General features: G+C 49.1%; 1 protein-coding gene and 1 pseudogene across 2 annotated transcripts in view; both read left to right on the top strand.

Annotated features, from left to right (window-relative positions):
* The first annotated feature begins 935 nt into the window (after positions 1-935).
* CALY (calcyon neuron specific vesicular protein) overlaps positions 936-21,733 on the top strand; it is a 42,825-nt gene continuing 22,027 nt past the window's right edge. Inside the window, exons 1-2 of one of the 2 annotated variants that reach the window (XM_073353108.1) lie at positions 936-1,346; positions 19,647-19,796. In XM_073353108.1, the coding sequence (XP_073209209.1) occupies positions 19,659-19,796 (138 nt within the window). In that variant the 5' untranslated portion in view covers positions 936-1,346; positions 19,647-19,658. Of the gene's footprint in view, positions 1,347-19,643; positions 19,797-21,733 lie in introns of both variants that reach the window. The other variant, XM_073353107.1, reaches the window with a different exon arrangement.
* Positions 15,840-15,994, top strand: LOC140915441 (U1 spliceosomal RNA; annotated as a pseudogene).

Here is a 21,733-nt window from a genome sequence, read left to right on the forward strand (position 1 = left end):
CAAACATCTACACCACAATTAAACAGCCCAAGCCCCGTGAGCCCTGCTCTCTGTCTTGCTTCCAGATCTGCGAACAGTGAGCAGGGTTATTGCTTTGGCTCAAGAGGTAGCAGTGTGTGCTGCGGTGATGAAGAGCTGGGTGCGAACTTCTTGGATGGCATAGGGAGGGGGACGGGGCCATCACACATGATGGAATTTCTTGGCGCTTTCAGTTAGTTTTATTTTACAAAACTAGGAAATTCCCCTACAAAGAGCTATGTTAAAAACATTGTTAAGGTTGCCAAGTCCGGCCCCAACCACTGCTTCCAGGGAGGTCTGGCAGCGCTGCAGCCCCCAGCTCAGCCCCTGATTGAGAGCCCCAGGGGGCTTCATTTGCCCCAATTCTGTCATAGGTTCAATTTTCTTCTGAGCCCCAGGAATAAGGGGGTGATGGGAAGAGACAGCAGTATGCCCTGACCCCAGTCACACAGCAGGGTCAATCGCTCCATCCCAGGACCAGCGAGGCCCGTCTCCGTTGGCCCCAGGTGCACAGTCAGCTTGCTGGGGAGCTGCGCTGCAGCAGGACCCCAGTCCAGCAAGGCAGGGGATGGTGCACTCAGCTACCAGCAGCCCGTGAGCGGGGCTGCTCCCGCGCTGAGGGCCTTTGCGAGGTCAGGGGAAGAGACGGGGACCATGAAGCAGCATGATCACAAAGAGCCAGAGGGCACAGTGAAGGCCCCAGGTTGGCAGTGAGGACTCATATTACCACCCTCTGGAGGCATGATGCCACCCAGAGCCTCCCTGGACACAGGCTAAGCGGGCGCATGACACTGCCATTCAGCAGGTGGAGGACAAGCCCTGCCCTGCAGTGCCATGGCCCAGCTCCTGCCCAGCCCTGTCCAGGAGAGGGCAGGCTGCACTCGCTGGTGCCACGGGTGCACAGGGACGAGGAGGGCACTTTGTACCTGCCCCTCCTGCTCGGTCATCACTCAGCTGCCAGAGCCCTGCAGGGAAGGGCAGGAAGGCAGCATTCAGCCCTGGGGACAGCCCCGGGGGTCACTGTGAAGACCAAGCCCCCTGTCCCTGCCCCTGGATGATGCAGGAGACCAGTCACAGCTGGGAGCGACAGCTGTTTGGGGCTCTCAAGGGCCTCATGTTTCAGGTCCTCAACTGGCAGGGAGCCAGCAGAGGCTGTGAGCAGCTCTGCTCTTAAAGCGCCAGGCTGCTCCTTGAAGCTTTCGAATTCTTCCCACAGCCCTGGAATACATCACCTAGGTAACCAGTCTTAACCAGCCAGCCTGCCTTCACCCCAGCAGAGCATTTACAGGCAGAATCCTTGCAGGGAGAACAGCAGCGTTTTCCACCACGTAAGTGATTTCTGAATCCTTCCTAGCAGGCCGGCGGGGGTGGTGGGAATGGTCCCTGTGGAGCTGGGGCGCTGTGTCGGTTGCATGTTAATTGCATAGATGGGGATTGGCAAAGTACCCCAGGTGGCTTTCTCTGTCCTTTGCCTTTGCATCTAGCCGGAGGAGACAGGAGTGGTGTGTGGCTAGGTTTCAGGGCTGGGAGGGAGGCAATGTAGATCCAGGCGGCAGCCCGGACAGCATGGGCTCAGGGCTAGGAAATGATGTTGATACATCCATGGGTTCGGTAGGTGAAGTTTGGAGGAGCTGCGGCACCATTGCCTCACAAGGATTGAAGGGAATTCCCTGTCTCCAACAGAAAGCTGCTTTTGCAACAACACACAGGGACACAAGATGGTTTGGAAATAGCCCACAGCAGAATATTTGCTTTTTCTTTCTATTGTACTGGCTGGTGTTTTCAGAGTGCCACTCCATGGGATTATAAACCTGGCTTTGTCAAACTTCTCTGTGCATGGGTGTCCAGCACACTGTGCTCTCAGCCTCCGCCCTTGCAGAGCTCAGAGACACAAAGAGGTGGGGATGTTGGAAATTGATCAGATGAACCTGGATTTTCCTTCTCAGTGGCAGTCCACACTGAGATGCCGGCTGGCTGGTATTTCTGCTATCTGTGGCAGACTGCATCTCTAAGCAGCAGCCACTTTGCTACAGGCAACGAAAATGGTGCTATTTTCCCCCCTTAGCCAAAGGTTCAACCCCTCCCCCATTTAATGGCTCTGGGATCCGGGACTGCGGCATGGGCTGGTGTGTGTGGCTCACTCAGGCTCTGTACGCCTAGCTGATGAAATGCAGAATGCCGACGGACATCTGCACATGGGCTTTGTGTGTTTGCGCAGGAAAAGGCATTCACTTCACTCGACTTCTACCTCTTCCCCTCTGCAATAAGCAGCGACTGGTGCTCTGTGTCCCCACCAGAATGGCTAAGGCTGGAGAGCATTTTCATCGCTTCATGTCGTTATCGGCAAACCGTGATTCCTATTTTTAGGCACTCTGCTTCCTTGCCCCTCCTTTCACTAGCGTGCTGAGTCTCAGAAATAACCTGAGCCTCGTTTGCATCATGGGTGTGGGGCTGGACCTTACTCACACAGCTGATGTAGCAGGTTTGGCCGAAGCAGCAGATCTAGCTTGTTTCCACCCAGTCGCTGACAAAGGAGTCAATATGAGAGGTGTCGAGCCCCAGCTGTCAGCCCAAAGCAAGGTTGCCAGGAGCTCTGTCTCTGTTCTGTCTCTTCTCAGCCATTGTGTTAGGTTTGGACAAGTGCTTTGGTAGCATCAAATGGGGAAAAAAACAAGCAAGCATAGTGCAGCCAGCATTACTGCAGGTGCATGGAACTCTAGCATGATAACTGCCGCTCTCGGGGTCCCCCAGCAGCCGTGTTCTGTGCCCATCTTCACTGGCTTAGTATTGGAAGTGGGCCAGTAAATGTTTCCCAAGTGTTGTAGAGAGCATTGCCTGTATGTCTTCCAGAGGACAGATGTCACATACAGGTGGATACGAACCTTTAACGCACTCATGAGATTTTGGAAAATCCTTTGGCCTGGCCAGAGGCTCCATGAGCCAGGGCGTGTCGGATAACGGTGTGTGTCTGCTCATCTCTCAGCGGCCCGTGCTGGCTGGCCAATCAGATACCTGGACACGCCAGGCCCCCTGTCACCGGGGAGCCACCACAGCCAGCATTATTCACAAGCATGTGCTACGCACAGCGATTGATGTCTGTCGTGACACAAAGGCTGCACCTAGGCCAGGTGTTTCCTGCTGGGACAGTGAGGGAGCAGACTTGCCTGATGCCAAAGCAACTGATCACTCTGGGCTCTTTTCCAAGGGAAGTTACTATTGGACCAATTTCATACCAGGTATAACTCCTTTGAAACCCATCTGTGGCTTTCCCCAGGGAGAAGGGTTTGTGGACTAGGCTTTGTGTAGAATAGCCAAGGATATCGGCCAGGGCAGCCTTGAATTGGCTGGAAAACATGACAGTGCCCTAGAGAATGCCAGTTTCCCAGGGCATGCCCTCCTCTGCTCTCCCTTCTGGGGTGGGGGGGAGGGTCCCAGCTCGTTGCAATCAGCTCCCTGCACTGCTGCATTACTAATGTTGCTAGCAAGCCCTAACTGGCAAAAACCAGCAGTGGCGTGGCATTTTATCTGTAACTGTACCCCTGCCTGGCCACTGTCACCTTCGCTCACCACTCGTATCCCCTCGTCTGCACGAGGGCTATGTTGCACCGATCCACGGACTTGGCTGCTGCTGAGCTCTTGCCCCCAGAGAAGCCAGCTGTGCTGGCTGAGTGGCCTGGGCGAGAGCTGTGAAGGGAAGCATGACAGTCTATATGAGACCACACAGCTCACATGCTACAGCCAGGGCTCCCAATCCTGCCTCTGTCGCTCGCTCTGGCTTTGGTCAGATCACTGACCCCCCAGTTCCTCATATATAAACGAATATGCAGGGCCGGATTTCCAATTAGGCACAGTAGGCCTGTGCCTCAGGGCGTTGGCATTCTAGGGGCATCTAAAAGTTAAAAGTGGGTTAAAAGTTAAAAAGCGAATACATACAGCCCCCTTGCAGGCAGGCAGCTCCTGGCCTGGGCCAACTTTCTAATCTCACAAAACCAAATACCCCTGCCCCTTCCCCGAGGCCCTTTCCCTGTCCTGCCACTTCTCTGAGGCCCTGCTCTCGCTCACTCCATCCCTCCTCCCTCCATCACTCACTCTCCCCGATCCTCACTCGCACCAGGTTGGGGCAGGGGGTTGGGGTGTGGGGGTGGGGGTGGGGTGAGGGCTCCAGCTGGAGGTGTGGGCTCTGGGGTGGGGGGGTTTGGAGTGCAGGAGGGGGCTCAGGACTGCGGCAGAGTGTTGGGGTGTTGGGGAGGGGACTCCGGGAGGGAGTTTGGGTGCAGGAGGGGACTCCGGGCTGGGGCAGGGGATTGGGGTGTGGGACAGGGTGCGGGGTCCCAGCGGCACTTACTGCAGCTCCCAGGAAGTGGCAGCCAGGTCTCTGAAGTCCCAAGGCAGAGGCATGGCCAGATGGTTCTGCATGGTGCATGCTACCCTCGCACCTGGAGTCGTTGTCCCCGCAGCTCCCATTGGTCACGGTTCTTGGCCAATGGGAGCGATGGAGCCAGAACTAGGAGCAGGGGCAGCATGCGCAGCCTCCCTGGCCACCCTTGCACCTAGGGGCCACAGGGTTCTGGCAGCCGCTGTTGGGAGCAGCACAGAGTCAGGGCAGGGCTGTGCTGCCGACTGGACTTTTAACGGCCCAGTCAGCTGTGCCAACCAGAGCTGCCAGGATCCCTTTTCGACTCGGCGTTCCGGTTGAAAACCAGACACCTGGAAACCCTAAGGCTGCTAAAGGTGCTGTGAGCCGCGGCCGGGCAGGCCGGCTGCTGAAGGTGCTGGGAGCATTCCAGCACCTTCCCAATCTCAGCCACCCCACTGCCTTCACCTCGTACCGGGGAGGCAGAGGGAGGAGTGTGGCCAGAACACCATTCACTTGCATGGGCAGAGTTGGAACATGGCTGTGGGAGGGACAGAAGACACCCGGGGACCACTTGCTATGTGGAGAGGTACAGTCCCCGCCTTGCACCTCACCTGGGGCAGGTGGGCTGTGCCCCGACTCGGGCTGGGAGCGCCATCTGTGGCGGAGGGTCTTCTGCCTTCCCGGGGAGGCTGTGTTTACCTTTCTTTTCCTTTCATTTTTTACGGAAGACACAAAAGTCAGCTGTAGGCGGGGGTGGGGGTGCTGAAGATGCTGTGCCTAGGGGTGTGTAAGGTGTAAATCCAGCCCTGCCAATATGGTACATACCTGGCCAATAAGTTGGGCCAGCTGACTCTGGCGAAGGGGCTGTTTAACTGCAGTGTGGATGTTCCAGCTAGGGCTGCAGCCTGAACTCCAGGACCCTCCCACCTGGCAGGGCCCTAGAGCCTGGACTCTAGTCTGAGCCCAAACGTCTACACTGCAATTGAACAGCCCCTTAGCCTGAGTCAGCTGGCACAGGCCAGCCGTGGGTTGTTAATTGCGGTGTAGATGTACCTTGGAGGCCAAATTCCCAAAGTCATTTGGGCACCCGAAGATGCAGACAGACTCCGAAACACCTATAAAAATTGGGCCCTGGGAGCCTGTCCAGTGGTTCTGCCAGAAGTGATGGGAAACCCACCTGGCCCCTCAGACCAACTCAACTCTCTGCAGACACGGGGGCTGATCCTCAGAAGATGGAAATCATCATTGCGCCATTGAAATTAATGGGGCTGTGGACATTTCAGCGTCTGAGGATTTGGCCCATGGTTTATAGCTGATCGCTGGGACTAGCTATAATAATAAATAAGGCAGGTCCCATTTCTGTCCTGACTGATGCTCTGGGGAGCCCCGCTGAAGTCAGAAGTGGGTGGGTGGGATTTTGCTTTCAGTTTCACAGGGGTAAACCCAGAATAGCTCTACTGAGTTCTCTTCCTGAAAGAAATACTCTAGCTCAACCACAAGATATGGGCTGGATGCAGGAATCACTGGGTGAAATTCTCTGGCCTGTGCTATGCAGGAGCCCATATTACATGACCATAAGGCTTGCTGCTGGCCTTAAATCTGTGACTTCAATGGAGTTATTCTGTGGAGTTATTATGCACTAGAGAGCAAAATCTAGTGGGGTGTGTGTGGAGAGAAAGCAGACAGCAGTGTATGTGAGTGGATGCACCCAAACTTGCTCTGAAATGGAAGGGGTGATTTCCCATTGTACATGGCTGCTTCTCTTTGGGGGTACTAACTGGGGGGATGAGCCATGTTCTTTGGAAATGTCAGCCAACATTGTCAGAGCGTGGTTGCTTGGTGGGGTGTCATTGTTAAGTTGCCCTGGGGATCGCACCACCTTGTATGGTTGTTTGTTGTTGACGGATTGGTTAGAGCCGTTTTTCTTTTATGAATATATAATAACAAAATGCTGATTGCTAAGGAAATCGTTCTCTTCTCTCCAGCTGGGGTGGGCCGGCCACACAGGGAAGCATCATTAACAGATTGCCCTGCTCTGCACGAACAGATTAATACAGCGAGATTTAGAGGTGATCGATGGGCGCCTAATGAAATACTTTGAGTATGAGCGTGGGCACCATAGAGTTAGCCCCAGTGAATAGGGAGTTGCTGCTGGAATCCTTGTAATGAGCTGTGATTTCAGCACTGGTGCCCCATGTCTGGAAACCCCAGGGAGGAAACTGCCTGGTTGTTACTTCCGTGGTGGCATTGAACGTTTTCAATCAATAATTGTGATCGTCTTTAAACATAGCTCTCTGGCCTTAGTTACAAATGAATCCTGATTCCCCCCAGGAGCTGGTTGCTTGTAGGGGCAGTGTGCTGGGAGAGAAGCTGAGCCCTGATTAGGGGGCGGCGTTTCTCTGACTAGGGGTCCTATAAAGGTAGCCAACCAGTCAGGCAGCCGCACAGGAGCCAGCAAACAGAGCTGTAAACAGGGGAGTTTGAAAGGGGAGTTTTGGGGGAAGACTAAGAGCCAGGCAAAGGAACAGACAGGCTAGTGAAGTGAGTGTGTGGTGTTCTGGTAGTGTTTTCGTGCTCGTTGGGGGTTTGTTTTGCGGTGGGTGGGTGTTTTGGTTTGGTTTGTGTTTCCCAGACTAACAGGACTTAGGTGAGAAGGCTATGACAGACACCGAGGCAGCAGTGGTAGTGATCCAAGTAGTGGAAGACACTATGAAGATGACTGGATGTAGAAGCTGTGGCATGTACATGATCCTGGAGGGGGTACCTGTAAAGAATTTCGTCTGCATGAAGTGCCACCTGATAGAGCTGAAGGAAGAGAAGATCCTAGGATTGGAGATGCAGGTGGAGACTCAGTTTGAGTTTAGAAGGGGGTTCGAGCAGATGATGGAGCAAAGACATGAGGAGGCTGAAGGGAAAAGCTCAGACTTGCAGATGGAAGCAGGACCGAAGAACTCTGAGGGGATACTGCTGGGTGAGGAAAGTGGACAGTGGAAGCATGTGACTAGGAGAACCAGGCAGAGGAAAAGACTGGGCAGTGAAGGAGAAATGGAGCTCAGGAACAGGTTTGCAGAGTTGGAAAATGAAGAAGGGGCACAGCAGGTGGTCACTGAAGGTGAGAGGGCAAGGAAAAAGAGAAGAGCAGATAGTCCTATTGGAAGAGGGCAAGAGTCAGTGGAGATAATAACACCAAATATGAGCCCCAGGAGGATACGAGATGGGTTGCAGAGGATTGCAAGGGACAATAGGAATCGAGAGGCCTTGTGGCCTGATGGGATAGGGGATAGACTGGAGAATCGCACCATTGCCAGGAAAAGGCAGGTCTACGTGTTTGGGACTCATTACTGACAAGAATAGACAGGCCTGTAACAAGAGCTAATCCAGAGAACAGAAGGGTGTGCTGTCTGCCAGGTCCTAAAATACAGGATGTGGACCTGAGGCTGAAGAGGATCCTAATGGGAGCCAGAAAGAATCCACTGATTATCCTTCATGTGGGAACAAATGATAGGGCTAGATTCTCGCTGGAACATATCAAGGGAGACTATGCCAGGCTGGGGAAGACGCTAAAGGAAATCGAGGCTCGGGTGATCTTCAATGGGATTCTGCCTGTTCCTAGAGAAGGGCAACAAACATGTGACAAGATTATGATGCTCAACAGATGGCTCAGGCAGTGGTGCTATAAGGAGGGCTTTGGTATGTATGGCCATTAGGAAGCATTCATGGACAGAGGACTGTTCTCTCAGGATGGACTTCACCTGAGTAAGTAGGGAAATAGACTTCTAGGATGGAGGATGGCACAACTGATCAAGAAAGCTTTAAACTAGGAATTCGGGGGAGATGTCCAGGTAATCTCCACGCCAGTTATTCTCTTTGAGAGGGAAGAAAATGAAGTAAGAAAGGATACAGCTGTGGGTAGGAGAATGGACATAAGGTGGAAGGGCAGTGTGGATACCAATCTAATAGGTAATATTGGCGGTAGAATGTCTGTGCCCAATTGGGTGCAGAATGTGAGCGAAGCCAAACAGCAAAAATTAAGATGTTTGTACACTAATGCGAGGAGCCTAGGTAACAAAATGGAGGAACTAGAGCTACTGGTGCAGGAAGTGAAACTAGATATTACAGGGAGAACAGAAACATGGTGGAATGGTCGTCATGACCGGAGTACAGGTATTGAAGGGTCTGTGCTGTTTAGGAAAGACAGGAATAAAGGCAAAGGTGGTGGAGTAGCACTGTATATCAATGATGAGGTAGACTGTAAAGAAATAAGAAGTGATGGAAAGGATAAGACAGAGTCTGTCTGGGCAAAAATCACACTGAGGAAGAAAACTATTAGAGTCTCCCCTGGAATAGTGCTTAAGGTGTGTTATAGACCGCCAGGATCCGCGCTTTGCTGTATCAGGGCCCTGGTCCTGCCCAGACACAAGGGCGACTGGTGCCAAGTAAATAAAAACACCAATGAAGGCTATGTGGAGTGACAGTACAGATGGCATCAGGACTTGTCCCTAACAGCAGGAAATTCTTCAGGGAAGGAAAAATCTCCTTCATTCCTTGCTGCCTTCACAGCCACACCCCACTATCAATGCTGCTCACACCTGGCAACACGGTCAGTTCGCTCCCACACTCCAGTCACACCCAACCACACTGTCAGTGCTCTCTGACACTCTATTCATGCCCTGACAACACCCTGACAATGCTGTCAGTCCACTCCAGTCACACCCAACAACACTGTCAGTGATCTCTGACACTCCAGTCACACCCCGACAATGCTGACAGTTCTCTCCCAAACTCCAGTCACACCCAGCAACACAGGCAGGGCATTCTGACAGCCCCGTTGCACCTAGACAACACTGTCCGTGCTCTGTAACACTCCCTTCACACCCAGCCCACACTGTCCGTGCTCTCTGACAGTCCAGTCGCACCCCGACAAGGCTGTCATTGCACTTGGACAGTCCCGTCACACTCTGAGAACACTGGAGTGTCCTCAGACACTCCAACCACATGCAAACCACACTATCAGTGCACTCGGACACTCCAGTCACACCCAGACTGTCAGTGCTCTCTGAAATGAAACTTTGAAACATTTTGTTTCAAAATTATCACACCAAAATGTTTCAACTTTTCCAAAATATATTTTCCTCCTTTGTCATTGGGCCAAAAGTATTCACCAAATTGGACCCAAATTCACAAATAGTTTCATCTGACCAAAAAAAATGCATTTTTCAGGAATACTGTTGACAGAAATAAATAAATATTACCCAGCTCTGGTTGGCGATTAGGCCTAACTGGTGGATAAAATAACGAGATACTAGCCAAGGACCTGGGGTTTAGAACCCAAGACTGTAGAGCCTTGGGTAACTGATGTACCCAAAGTACCACGAAGAGCCTATAAAGAAGTATAGCCAGGGAGCACAGTGGAGAATAGGCACCGCAAGAGGTACCACCCACAAGACCCAGATTGACAGTACCCTGTGCCACACCGATTGGCCAAGTGTCCCTACTTAACCCCTGGGGTTGACCTAGGAAGTTGTTGGGGGCAATTTCACAGACTTTGCCTTGTCTCTGAATCCAGCCTGACCCCAACTTCTGCCTCCCAATTCTAGCCTGGTACTGCCTCTGGTCTTTGACCCTGGCCTAACTCTGACTCTAACTCTGATTTATGGGACCCGGCTTTGTGATCCCTCCAACTCCTGCACAGTGATGCCTGTCCCTAGTGGGCAGGACCTCAGCCCAGCTGTGACTACTAGGCCAGACTGCCCATGCCCTGGTCCCTTACAGGTAGGCTATTTTGCCTATTGCTCCCTTTTGGGATCCTTAAAAAGAGTCTTTGGAGTGAAGATGGGTGGACTGGAGGAAGCCACTGTTATCATCATGCCACCACCACTGTATCCTGGGATCCACCATGATGCCACGGGCCATTTGTCATCCTTATCCTGAGAGAGGACCCAATCAGATGAGGCCAGAGAGAGGGACCCAGATGACATCTCCACCTCTACTAGCACTGGCTGAATCCTGAACACCACATGGGCTGTGAGACTTGGTCTATTGCTGTCACCCCTCCATGTGTCATGTTTCCTTCCCCACCTGATTTCTTCTTTCCTGTCTTTCTTCCTTTGCTGTTTGTTTAATTGATCGGGCAAAGTGATGCCTAACGCTCAAGTCGATGGCACTTCTGTCTGTCCACACTTCATTATTTAATGTTGTACCAGTAAATAAGGCTTTTAGTAACATCTTATCCCTTTTTGGGCCAGAGACAGTCCTTCTTCAGAACAACACTCCTCCTGTTCACGTCCCCACACACAAACCTCTCACCTGAGTTTGGTCGCTCGTTGAACCTGGGCATGGGGGTTTGAGTGAAAACAGAAGTCAAGCTCTGGCTGATAACACCCCCTACTTGGCATTAGCCAGTTAAAGCTTCATCTATGCGGGGAAACTGGTCAGCATAACTATACTTGTGTCAACAAGCCTAAATCACTGGAGTGTTGATAGTCCTCCACTGCCTTCCCACAATTCCCGGTGTGTGCCCAGGAGGACGGACTAGCTCTCCCATAACTCAATGGGAAAGAATCGTAGAGTGGTTCCTCTTACTGCAGCACAGACAACCATGGGATATTCCCCGCAGTATTTTCCACTGCATGCATCCGATGAAGTGAGCTGTAGCTCACAAAAGCTTATGCTCAAATAAATTTGTTAGTCTCTAAGGTTCCACAAGTATTCCTTTTCTTTTTGCGGATACAGACTAACACGGCTGCTACTCTGAAACCTGACACATGGGGGAGTGCATCATCAGTTAGGACCCAGTAAATCAGATAGGGCTTTGCAAAGTGACTGCTCATACCCTCTAGACTCACCTGGCTGCTGATCACCTGAATTAACTTCACAGTGAAGACATAGGGAGAGAGAAAAGAATCTCCATCTATTAATTTATCCAAGAGAAAGTTCAGAGGTAACTTGATCATGTCTGCAAGTACCTACCCACGGAGAGGATTTCTGAGTATAAATGGCTCTTTCCTCTAGCAGACAAAGGCAGAATAAGAGCCAGTGGTTGTCATCCCATTTCCTGATTCCAGCAGCCAGGGCTTTAAGGAACACACCACAAATCATGAAACCTGCGATAAAGTCACCAGAGATGCAATGCGGTAGCAAAGAATGCTGTATACAGCTGTGATTTCCTGGGATATTTAGTAGAAAGGAACGTAAGCCACAAGATTCAGATCCAGATCATTTTCTTAAACTTTTCTATAAAATATCTGCAAAATGCAGCCCAAAGTTTCCTTGTCTCTAGAGAGCTGGCTGTTTTAGGAAAACAAACCAACTAAAGTTGGGCCAAAATTGAGGAAGAAGGTCATACTGGTTTAAAAAAAATGACTTGGTTTAGAGGGGAATTGAAGGCAGCTATATTTAAAAAAAACCCATAACAAATAGAAGAAAGGAAAAGCTGATAGTAATGAATATAAATCAGAAGTTAGGAATTGTAGAAAAGTGATAAGGGAAGTCAATGAAACCAAGGAGAAATCTATGGCCAGCAGAGTTAAGGACAATAAGGAGATTTTACAACATATTAGGAACAAAATGAATCCTGACAATGGTATCAATCCATTACTGGATGGATGTAGTACAGTAGAACCTCAGAGTTATGAACACATCAGGAATGGAGGTTGTTTGTAACTTGGAACAAAACATTATGGTTGATCTTTCAAAAGTTTATAACTGAACACTGACTTAATACAGCTTTGAAACTTTACTATGCGGAAGAAAAATACCGCTTTCCCTTTATTTATTTATTTATTTATTTATTTATTGTAGTTTACATTTAACATAATACTGTACTGTATTTGCTTTTTTTTTTTATCTGCTGCCGCCTAATTGTGTACTTCCAGTTCCAAATGAGGTGTGTGATTGGCTGGTCTGTTCGTAACTCTGGTGTTTGTAACTCTGAGGTTCTACTGTAGAATTACCAATAAAAATGCAGAAAAGGCAGAGGTATTCAATAAATATTTGTTTGGTACTTAGAGAAAAACAGATGATATACTTTCATCATATGGTGATAACACTCTTCCCATATCACTAGTATCTCTGGAGCATGTTAAACAGAAACTACCAAAGTTGGACATTTTTAAGTTAGCATATCCACATATCTTGCGTCCACGAGTTTTAAAAGAGCTGGCTGAGGAGCACACTGGACCATTAATGTTGAGTTGCAATAAGTCCTGGAGCACAGGGGAAGTTCCAGAAGACTAGAACAAAGCTAATATTGTACCAATTTTTAAAAAGGGTAAATGAGATGAGTTGGGTAATTATTGGCCTGTCAGTCTGACATTGAACCTGGGCAAGGTAGTGGAGCAGCTGATATGGCGCTCAATAAAGAATTAAAGTAGAGTAACGTAATTAATGCAAATCATCATGGATTTATAGAAAATAGATCCTGTCAAACTAATTTAATACCTTTTTTAATAAAATTGAAAGTTTGGTTGATAAAGATAATAATGTTGATGTAACATACTTAGACTTCTCTAAGGCATTTGGCTTGGTACCACATGACATTTTGTTTAAAGATCTAGAACAATGTAAAATTAACATGGGGCACATGAAGTGGATTAAAAACTGGCTAACTGATAGGTCTCAAAATGTAATTGTACAAGGGGAATAATTCTTGAGTGGGTGTGTTTCCATTGATGTCCCACAGTGATGGATTCTTGGTCCTATGCTATTTAACATTTTTATCAATGACCTGGAAGAAAACATAAAATCATCACGATAAGTTTTCAGATGACAAAAAAATTACTGAGGGGGGCTGCGGGTAAGTAATGAAGAGGACAAGTCACTGATGCAGAGTGATCTGCATTGCTTGTAAATTGGGTGCAAGTAAACAATATGCCTTTTAATATGGCTAAGTGTAAATGTTTATATCTAGGAACAAAGAATGTATGCTGTACTTACAGGATGGGGGACTCTATCCTGGGAAGCAGGGACTCTGAAAAAGACTTGCGGGGTCAAGGTGGATAATCAGCTGAACATGAGCTCCCAGTGCAACACTGTAGCCAAAAGCATGAATGTGATCCTGGGATGAATAAACAGGGAATCGAATAGGAGCAGAGACGTTATGTTACCTCTGGATTTGGCACGGAGTGCGACCACTGCTGGAATCCTGTGTCCAGTTCTGGTGCCCATGGTTCAAGTAGCATGCTGATCATTAGAAAGAGTCAGAGAAGAGCCACGAGAATGATTAAAGAATTAAAAAACATCACTTATCATGATAGACTCAAGGATCTCAGTGTATTTAGCTTAATAAAGAAAAGGTTAAGGGATGACTTGATCATAGTCTATAAATACCTACATGGGAAAAAATATTTAATAAAGGGCTTTTCAACCTAACAGAGAAAGGTCTAACACAATGCAATGGCTGGGAGTTGATGATAGACAAATTCAGATTGGGAATAAGGTGTACATTTTAACAGTGAGAGTAATTAACCTTTGGATCAGTTGACGAAGGGTTGTGGTGGATTCACTATCATTGACAATTTTTAAATTGAGATTGGATGTCTTTGTAACAGATCTGGTTTCAGAATTATTTTGGGGCCTGTGTTCTACAGGAGGTCAGACTAGATGATCACCATAATCCCTTCTGGCCTTGGAATCGATGCGTTCTGAGTGCACTTGGCTCATGGCTCTGAGGAGAGCAGGCCTGGGTATCAGACACTGACCAGATGATTTTTCTGTCTGTTGAAGGAATCAGCCCTGTAAATCCCAGTGTCTCATTCACTGGGTGGCGTTCACCATAAAAACATAAGAACGGCCATATTGGGCCAGACCAAAGGTCCATCTAGCCCAGTATCCTGTCTTCCGACAGTGGCCAACGCCAGGTGCTTCAGAGGGAATGAACAGAACTGGTACTCATCAAATGATCCATCCCCTGTCGCCCATTCCCAGCTTCTGGCAAAGAGGCAAGAGACACCATCCCTGCCCATCCTGGCTAATAGCCATTGATGGACCTATTCTCCATGAACTTATCTAGTTCTTTCTTGACCCCTGTTATAGTCTTGGCCTTCACAACTTCCTCTGGCAAGGAGTTCCACAAGGAGTGCATTGTATGAAGAAATGCTTCCTTTTGTTTGTTTTAAACTTGCTGCCTATTAATTTCATTTGGTGACCCATAGTTCGTGTGTTATGAAAAGGAGTAAATAACATTTTCTTATTTACTTTCTTCACACCAGTCAATATTTTAGAGACCTCAATCATATCCCCCCTTAGTTGTCTCTTTTCCAAGCTGAACAGTCCCTGTCTTATTAATCTCTCCTCATATGAAAGCCGTTCCATACCCCATATCATTTTGTTGCCTTTTTCTGAACTTTTCCAATTCCAATATATCTTATTTGAGATGGGGCAACCACATCTACACACAGTATTCAAGATGCGGACATACCATGGATTTATTTAGAGGCAATATAATAGGGATATTTTCTGTCTTATTATCTTTCTTAATGATGCCCAACATTCTGTTCACTTTTTTGACTGCCGCTGCACATTGAGTGGATGTTTTCAGAGAACTATCCACACTGACTCCAAGATCTCTTTCTTGAGTGATCACAGCTAATTTAGACCCCATCATTTGGTATGTATATTTGGGATTATGTTTTCTAATGCGCATTACTTTGCATTTATCAACATTGAATTTCATCTGCTATTTTGTTGCCCAGTCACCCAGTTTTGTGCGATCCTTTTGTAGCTCTTCACAGTCTGCCTGGGACTTAACTATCTCGAGTAGTTTTGTATCATCTGCAAATTTTGCCACCTCACTGTTTACCCCTTTTTCCAGATCATTTATGAATATGTTGAATATGTGACAAAGTTCCTGCTCTACCTTGGTGGGTCTTGCGCTTATTGGCAGATTTGCTCGCCTTGGAGCTTCATGGCAGCCCTCAGCTTGGCCGTTTTTCTAAACTCACAGTACAGGTTGACTCCTCCTGTGTCTGACCAGGAGTTGGGAGGATTTGGGGGGAACCCGGGCCCGTCCTCTACTCCGGGTTCCAGCCCAGGGCCCTGTGGAATGCAGCTGTCTAGAGTGCCTCCTGGAACAGCTGTGCAACAGCTACAACTCCCTGGGCTACTTCCCCATGGCCTCCTCCCAACACCTTCTTTATCCTCACCATAGGACCTTCCTCCTGGTGTCTGATAACGCTTGTACACCTCAGTCCTCCAACAGTCCGCATACTCACTCTCAGCTCCTAGTGCCTCTTGCTCCCAGCTCCTCACACGCACACCACAAACTGAAGGGAGCTCCTTTTTAAAACCCAGGTGCCCTGATTAGCCTGCCTTAATTGATTCTAGCAGCTTCTTGATTGGCTGCAGGTGTTCTAATCAGCCTGTCTTAATTATCTGCAGAAGGTTCCTGATTGTTCTGGAACCTTCCCTGTTACCTTATCCAGGGAAAAGGGACCTACTTAGTCTGGGGCTAATATATCTGTCTTCTATACTTACCTGGCAGGGGAGACACCATGATCATGAAGGTGGTTTTCCCAGGATGAGGCTCACTGCGGGTGTGCTGACCCCTGCGATTTCCCCAAATGTGGGAAACTCGACTGCATAATTTGTGGTAGTGGGGGACTGCGTTCACGCTCTCCCCTGGAAAAAAAAATTACTCTCCTACAGTCATCTGACCTGACCCTGTCACAAATAGGATTAGGCCCAGTACAGACCCTGGGGGATGCCACTATTTACCTCTCTGCATTCTGAAAACTGGCCATTTATTGCTATCCTTTGTTTCCTGTCTTTTAACCAGTTACCAATCCAACTACACCGGCCCTCTCTGTGCCATACGTTAGTGCAGAGGTACAGGGCAGAAGGAATCACTCTCTCATCATGCATCAGTCTGTGTAGATGGCGCAGAGGCTGTTTATAATTGTGGAGTACAGGGGAGGACTGAGGTTTATTACAAAGAAGGTCTTGTAAACAGGAAGAGCATGTGGCCCGGGGGGCAGGTTTAATAGCGATGCCTGATGCACTCGGGAAGTGGATATAGCTGGTTAATGAGGGGTCCCTGCTCCTGGCACCCCTGTCTGTGGCTGGGACCCCAGCTGGTACATGCACAGTGCTGGGTCGCAGGGAGCACACATCCAGCACTTTCTGACTCTAGAGAGGTTGTGTGGCTTGTCGGGTCACTGCTGAGCTTCATGGGTCAGAGAAGTTCTGGGTGCTGGATGTGACCCTGGATGCTAAATAGCCTTCCCAGCCATGCCCTTGTCCCATCTTCCTGTCTTGCCGTACACCAGAGCCAGCAGCTGGGATTCGTTATCTAACATCCCATAAGGCCCTATAAGGAATCAGAAGGAAGGAACATAAACAGATGAATGACTTCACCTGGCACAAGCTGCTCTCTTTCTCCTAGAGTGGAATCTGATTCTGGACTGACCCTGTGACACTCCCCCAATGACAAAGGAGAAGGAAATGGACAGAAAGACAGGGAGAGCCGCTGGGACCCTGTGTCAGTAGAATGGGAGGGTTGGGAGGCCTGAGCACTGCTCAGGCAGGAGGAATGTATGGAAATTGCCTGTGAACAAATAACTGACAATAGCAATTATGGCGGGGCTCTGAACTGGGGGCTGTTCTGTGCCCCAGCCGCTCCCCATCCTGATCTCTTAAGCCATTCCCAGGAGAGGGAATGTTCTGTGGGAGTGAGGGCTGAGAGTACATATTAGTGATTTAATGATGAACACTTTCCCAGGGACATTGCAATTATTCCCTAAACAAGAATCAGAAACCCTGGGCATTTAGAGCTAATCTTAAATGGGAAAGAATCCCAGAAGGTCAGGAAATGTGTGGCGAAGGTGTTCAAACAGCTGTAACTGGCCCTCCTTTTTTTTTGTTCTTTTCTTATTTAAGGACTGACCCTATGACTGATGGTTTGTGCTATTGGAGGTGGGAATGGACGGCTTTTGTTTAGGGCTTTAAAAACTCATGGACAATGGCAGGGCACAGCCTGAGGCCAGGTGTAGCCTGAGAACTTTTGCCAGTATAGTAATGATGGTCTAGCTAGTTGGTATAGTTACATGGCAATACCCTCACTCATGTAGACAAGACCTGAGTTTGGAAAAGACATGGGGGTAGAGGTTTGGATAATCAGCTGAGTACGAACACCCAGTCCGATGCTGTGACCAAAAGGGCTAATGCGATCTTTGGATGCATGAACAGGGGAATCTCGAGTAGGTGTAGCAAGGTTATTTTACCTTCATATTTGACACTGGTGCAACCGATGCTGGAACACCATGTCCAGTTCTGGTTCCCACAATTCAAGAAGGATGTTGAAAAGTAGGAGAGGGTTCAGAGAAGAGCCACGAGAATGATTCAAAGATTAAAAAACCTGACTTATAGTGATGGACTCCAGGAGCTCAATCTATTTAGTTTAACAAAAAGGTTAGGGGTGATTCAATTATAGTCTGTAAGTACCTACATGGGGAACAAATATTAATAATATCTCAATCTAACAGAGAAAGGTATAACATGATCCAATGGCTGGAAGTTGGAGTTAGACAAATTCAGACTGGAAATAAGGCATACATTGTTAACAGTGAGGATAATTAACCATTGGAACAATGTACCAAGAGTCGTGGTGGATTCTCCATCACTAGCAATTTTTAAATCACGATGTTTTTCTAAAGAACTGTTCTAGGAATTATTGTGGGGCAGTTCTCTGACCTGTGTTATGGTCAGACTAGATGGTCACAGTGGTCCCTTCTAGCCTTGGAATCTAGGAATTACTGTTCCATGCCCCAGTCTCTTCGATCCTCATCTCTTTGACATCTGTTGTCACCATGTCTTTGAGGTGTTTGCATCCTAGGGCTGAAAAAGTCAGGTGTTTTGAAAGAGCTCTTTGGGGCTGATCTTGTCTCTTTGAGTTGCTCACATTTCTGAACGACATCACAAAACCATGCTGAAAATAAAGCGGACACTTGCAAAGCAGAATGCTTAAAGTCAGGCTCCGAAGCCCACCCATATCTAGGCACCTGGAGCCAGATTTTCAAAGAGTTCAGCATCTGACAGCTCCTATTTAAAGCACCTCAATGGAGCAGACAGATTTTTGAAAGTGACCAACCCTCAGCAGAGTTTTTGAATAATAACTGGAGAGGTTGAGCAGCCTGCAAGCCTGGCCTCTGTATCTAAGTGCTGAAGAGCTTGTGCTCACTGGACTTTTGCACATCCCATGGATTGATTGCCAATTATTTCAAAATACTTACCATGTATGGGCTGGTTCTGCTCTAGGGGCCTGACGCTGCCCTCAGAGCACCTGCTAAGCTCCTGCCGAAATCCATGGACTTCCCGTCCTGCCAACTTTGGGAATGTTGTCACAACTACTTGCAACAAGTAGTTGGTGCTTTTCGTAAAGCCCCAGCTCTGGAGTCAGAGGAATCCCAGCTTTCACTTTTAAAAAAGTTTTAGCCCTTCTGATTGCCTAGGAAAGCATGACCCAAGTGTGTCCTAGGGGCAACAAAACAAACCCAGCATTGACTATTAAACAAACCTCCTGGTTTTAACCCAGTACCCTGACTTTGGGACCCGACTGATGGGTTTTGAACCCTTGGAGACGCTGGCACATGCATGCATGAGCCCTTGCTCCAGTCAGGTTGGTTCTGAGCTGTAGTTTGTTTCTGGCTAGTTCAGGAGAGCTGCGCTCTGCCTGTGTGGTGTGTGTTTTTATGGCTTTGAGAGAGATTTTGGGAGGCTTGGGCAGCTGACCGGTAGCACATTCATAATGTCATGGCAGGAATCACCGGAGGTGCTGTTACATACAGCCTGCAATTTCCTGTTCTCAGCCTGCCGGCAGTGTTCAGTCTTGGAAGGAATGCAGTGTAGTCATTCCATCAGTGTTACGGTTTCTTTGTAGGGGAGCTGTGCAAGCAGCAAGAGGCAGAGGGATTGCTCTGCCCGAGTCACTCCGACTAGACCCCTTCCATGAGCCACAGTTGCTCCCCAGGCACTGGGCGTCAGTGTTGGGCACTTAGCTAAGGGGCTGGGAAGGGGAGGCTGGCAGTGGGTGGAGTCCTCTTACTGCTGTTCGGATATGCAAACAGCTGGCAACAGGCATGGTACAAAGTCACCGATCCACCCAGCTCCGAACCTGGTGGCACTGGGTCCAGATCTGAACGTGTGGACCCAGCCCCTCTCTGGGAACACAGAGCGATGCTTCAGTGATCACAGCCTGACAAAACGGGTAACCAGCAACTGTCTCTGGAAACTGAGCAACTGTCTGACCTGTTGCCTCTCCCTCCTTCCGTCTCAGCAGCGTTATCTGACCATGGTGAAACTGGGCAGCAATCTCTGCGAGAAGCCGGACAAGGAGCAGGGCGCCGGCAGCAGTGATGACAGCTTTGACAACATCCCTTTGATAACACCACTGGACGTCAATCAGCTACAGCAGCCCTTCCCTGACAAGGTAATACCAGTGGCGCCCCTCGGTGGCCAACACCAAGTGCAAGTCCCCTCTGCCCCTGCTGGCCCCCTCACACTGTCTGATGGGGCAGCGGTGGTGCTTTGCGGCCCCATTTGCCCCTCAGGAGGTATTAACCACTTCCTGATTTTCCCAGGGCCCTGTGCTGTGTGTGAAACCAGCAGCCAAGCCCAGCATGCCCCCTGTGCCCGCAATCCCACTGCTGGGGCTGGGTTTGCTCAAGGAGAATTGGACTGTGCCAGTCAGGATGTGCGCAGCCATGCCCCCACGCATGCAGGGGAACTCAACGATAGTCAGCGCAGCAGAATCCACCCCGGGCCAATGACAAAGGGGCCACGGTTTCCTTCGTGAGTGAAAATTAACTCATGCAATTTTTTTCCGAAACGGAAAAAAAAATGAAGTGAATAAAATTGAGTTTCTTATGGATTCGGTTATGTGGGGGCGTGATTAGCCAGGGGCGCCTCACCTTTTTCCATAGGAGAGCCAAGCTCTCAGACGGTGTAAATTGGGCTCTTTGTGCCAGCTGGGGACCTGGCCCAGAATTGCTCTCTGGCCATGATGTCTGTGCCTCTTTATTTGCTGGTTCCAGAACATGGACAGATGCTGTGCTTAGCTCGTAGCTAAGCTTTGAGACTAAAGCTAACATTCAGAACTGGCAGCACCCTGATAGCAGCTGCATCTCCCCATCACTGCAGGCCCCTCGCTCTCCCAAGGTAGGTTCCTCCCCCTGGGGCTCACTGAGCAAACATGTCATCTACATGCTGGCTAACCAGTGTGCAAGCCAATGTGTGCAAATAGGTCTCTGGTTCTGTGCAACACTTTTGTTTCCCAGGAGTGAGGGATGAACACTTTTGTAGAAACGAACCAATCCAGGGAAATCCAAACTTCTTTGTGAACAGTTGGCAAACACAACAATGGGCTAGAGCCACCAGACAAGCCATCGGTTGTGGCAGAGGTGAGCAGCCCATCTTTGCCTGGGAAATACGAGGAACAGCAAGTCTTGAAGGCCCTGGGCCTGAGTTTCATTTGCACTAAGGTCGCTATATGTTGCTGTGCCCCTGTAAAGGGGCCTTACAGTGTGCATATGTACCCTGCCAGAGCAAATGATGGAAAGGCTCCTTGGTGTGAATGAGATTCAGCCCCTGTGTGTTTGCTGGGGCCTCTGTGGAGGGCTGGAGGACAAGGCTGGAGTGAGGCAGGAAGGCAGGAAGCAGGACCGGGTGGGAAGGCGGGGCTCAACAGTCAGGCAAATAGGCAGGGTCCTATTTCCCATAGTAGCAGCTAGTCAAAATTCTAATACTTGCTCAGAAAAGTTCCTGTATCTCTTTCTGGTTTATATAGAGCTTCCCAGCCAATCGGTGGGCTTGTGAGCTTTGTGAGTCAGGAGCTTTGTGGGCGGGGCCCTTTGTGAGGTAGAGCTTTACTGGCACCCTTCTCCAGTCATTCAGGGGAATGGCTGGGTAGTGGCCATAGTCTGAGGAGTACTGCCCGGGTTCGAGGCCTGCCATCTCACACCTCATTCCTTCTCCTAGAGCACCCTTGGGCGGTCATGGGCCAGGTTTTCCAGGGTGGTTTTTGTGGAAGGCATTGACCAGGTCCAGGAGTATGGACAGTGTCCACCAGTTCCCAGGAGCGCTCTTCAAGACCATAGCCTTTCCAATTCACAAAATAACCGAGTCAACCCCATCTGATTCTGGCCTCAAGGATCTTCTGGACAATATACTGCCCTTCCCACACGTACTGGTGGGAGGGGCAGTTTGGAGTGGTGAGGGAATTGGTCCTGAATGTGGGGTTTTAGGAGTGAAATATGGAAAACTGTTTTATTCAGAGAGAACCGGGAAAGTCGAGTTCAAGTTGACTGCATTGATTTGCTGGTGAACTTGGTAGGGGCCAAGGAACTGGTAGTTCAGCTTATGAGATGG

This window comes from Lepidochelys kempii, chromosome 7 (assembly GCF_965140265.1).
Source record: "Lepidochelys kempii isolate rLepKem1 chromosome 7, rLepKem1.hap2, whole genome shotgun sequence".
NCBI lineage: Eukaryota > Metazoa > Chordata > Testudines > Cheloniidae > Lepidochelys > Lepidochelys kempii.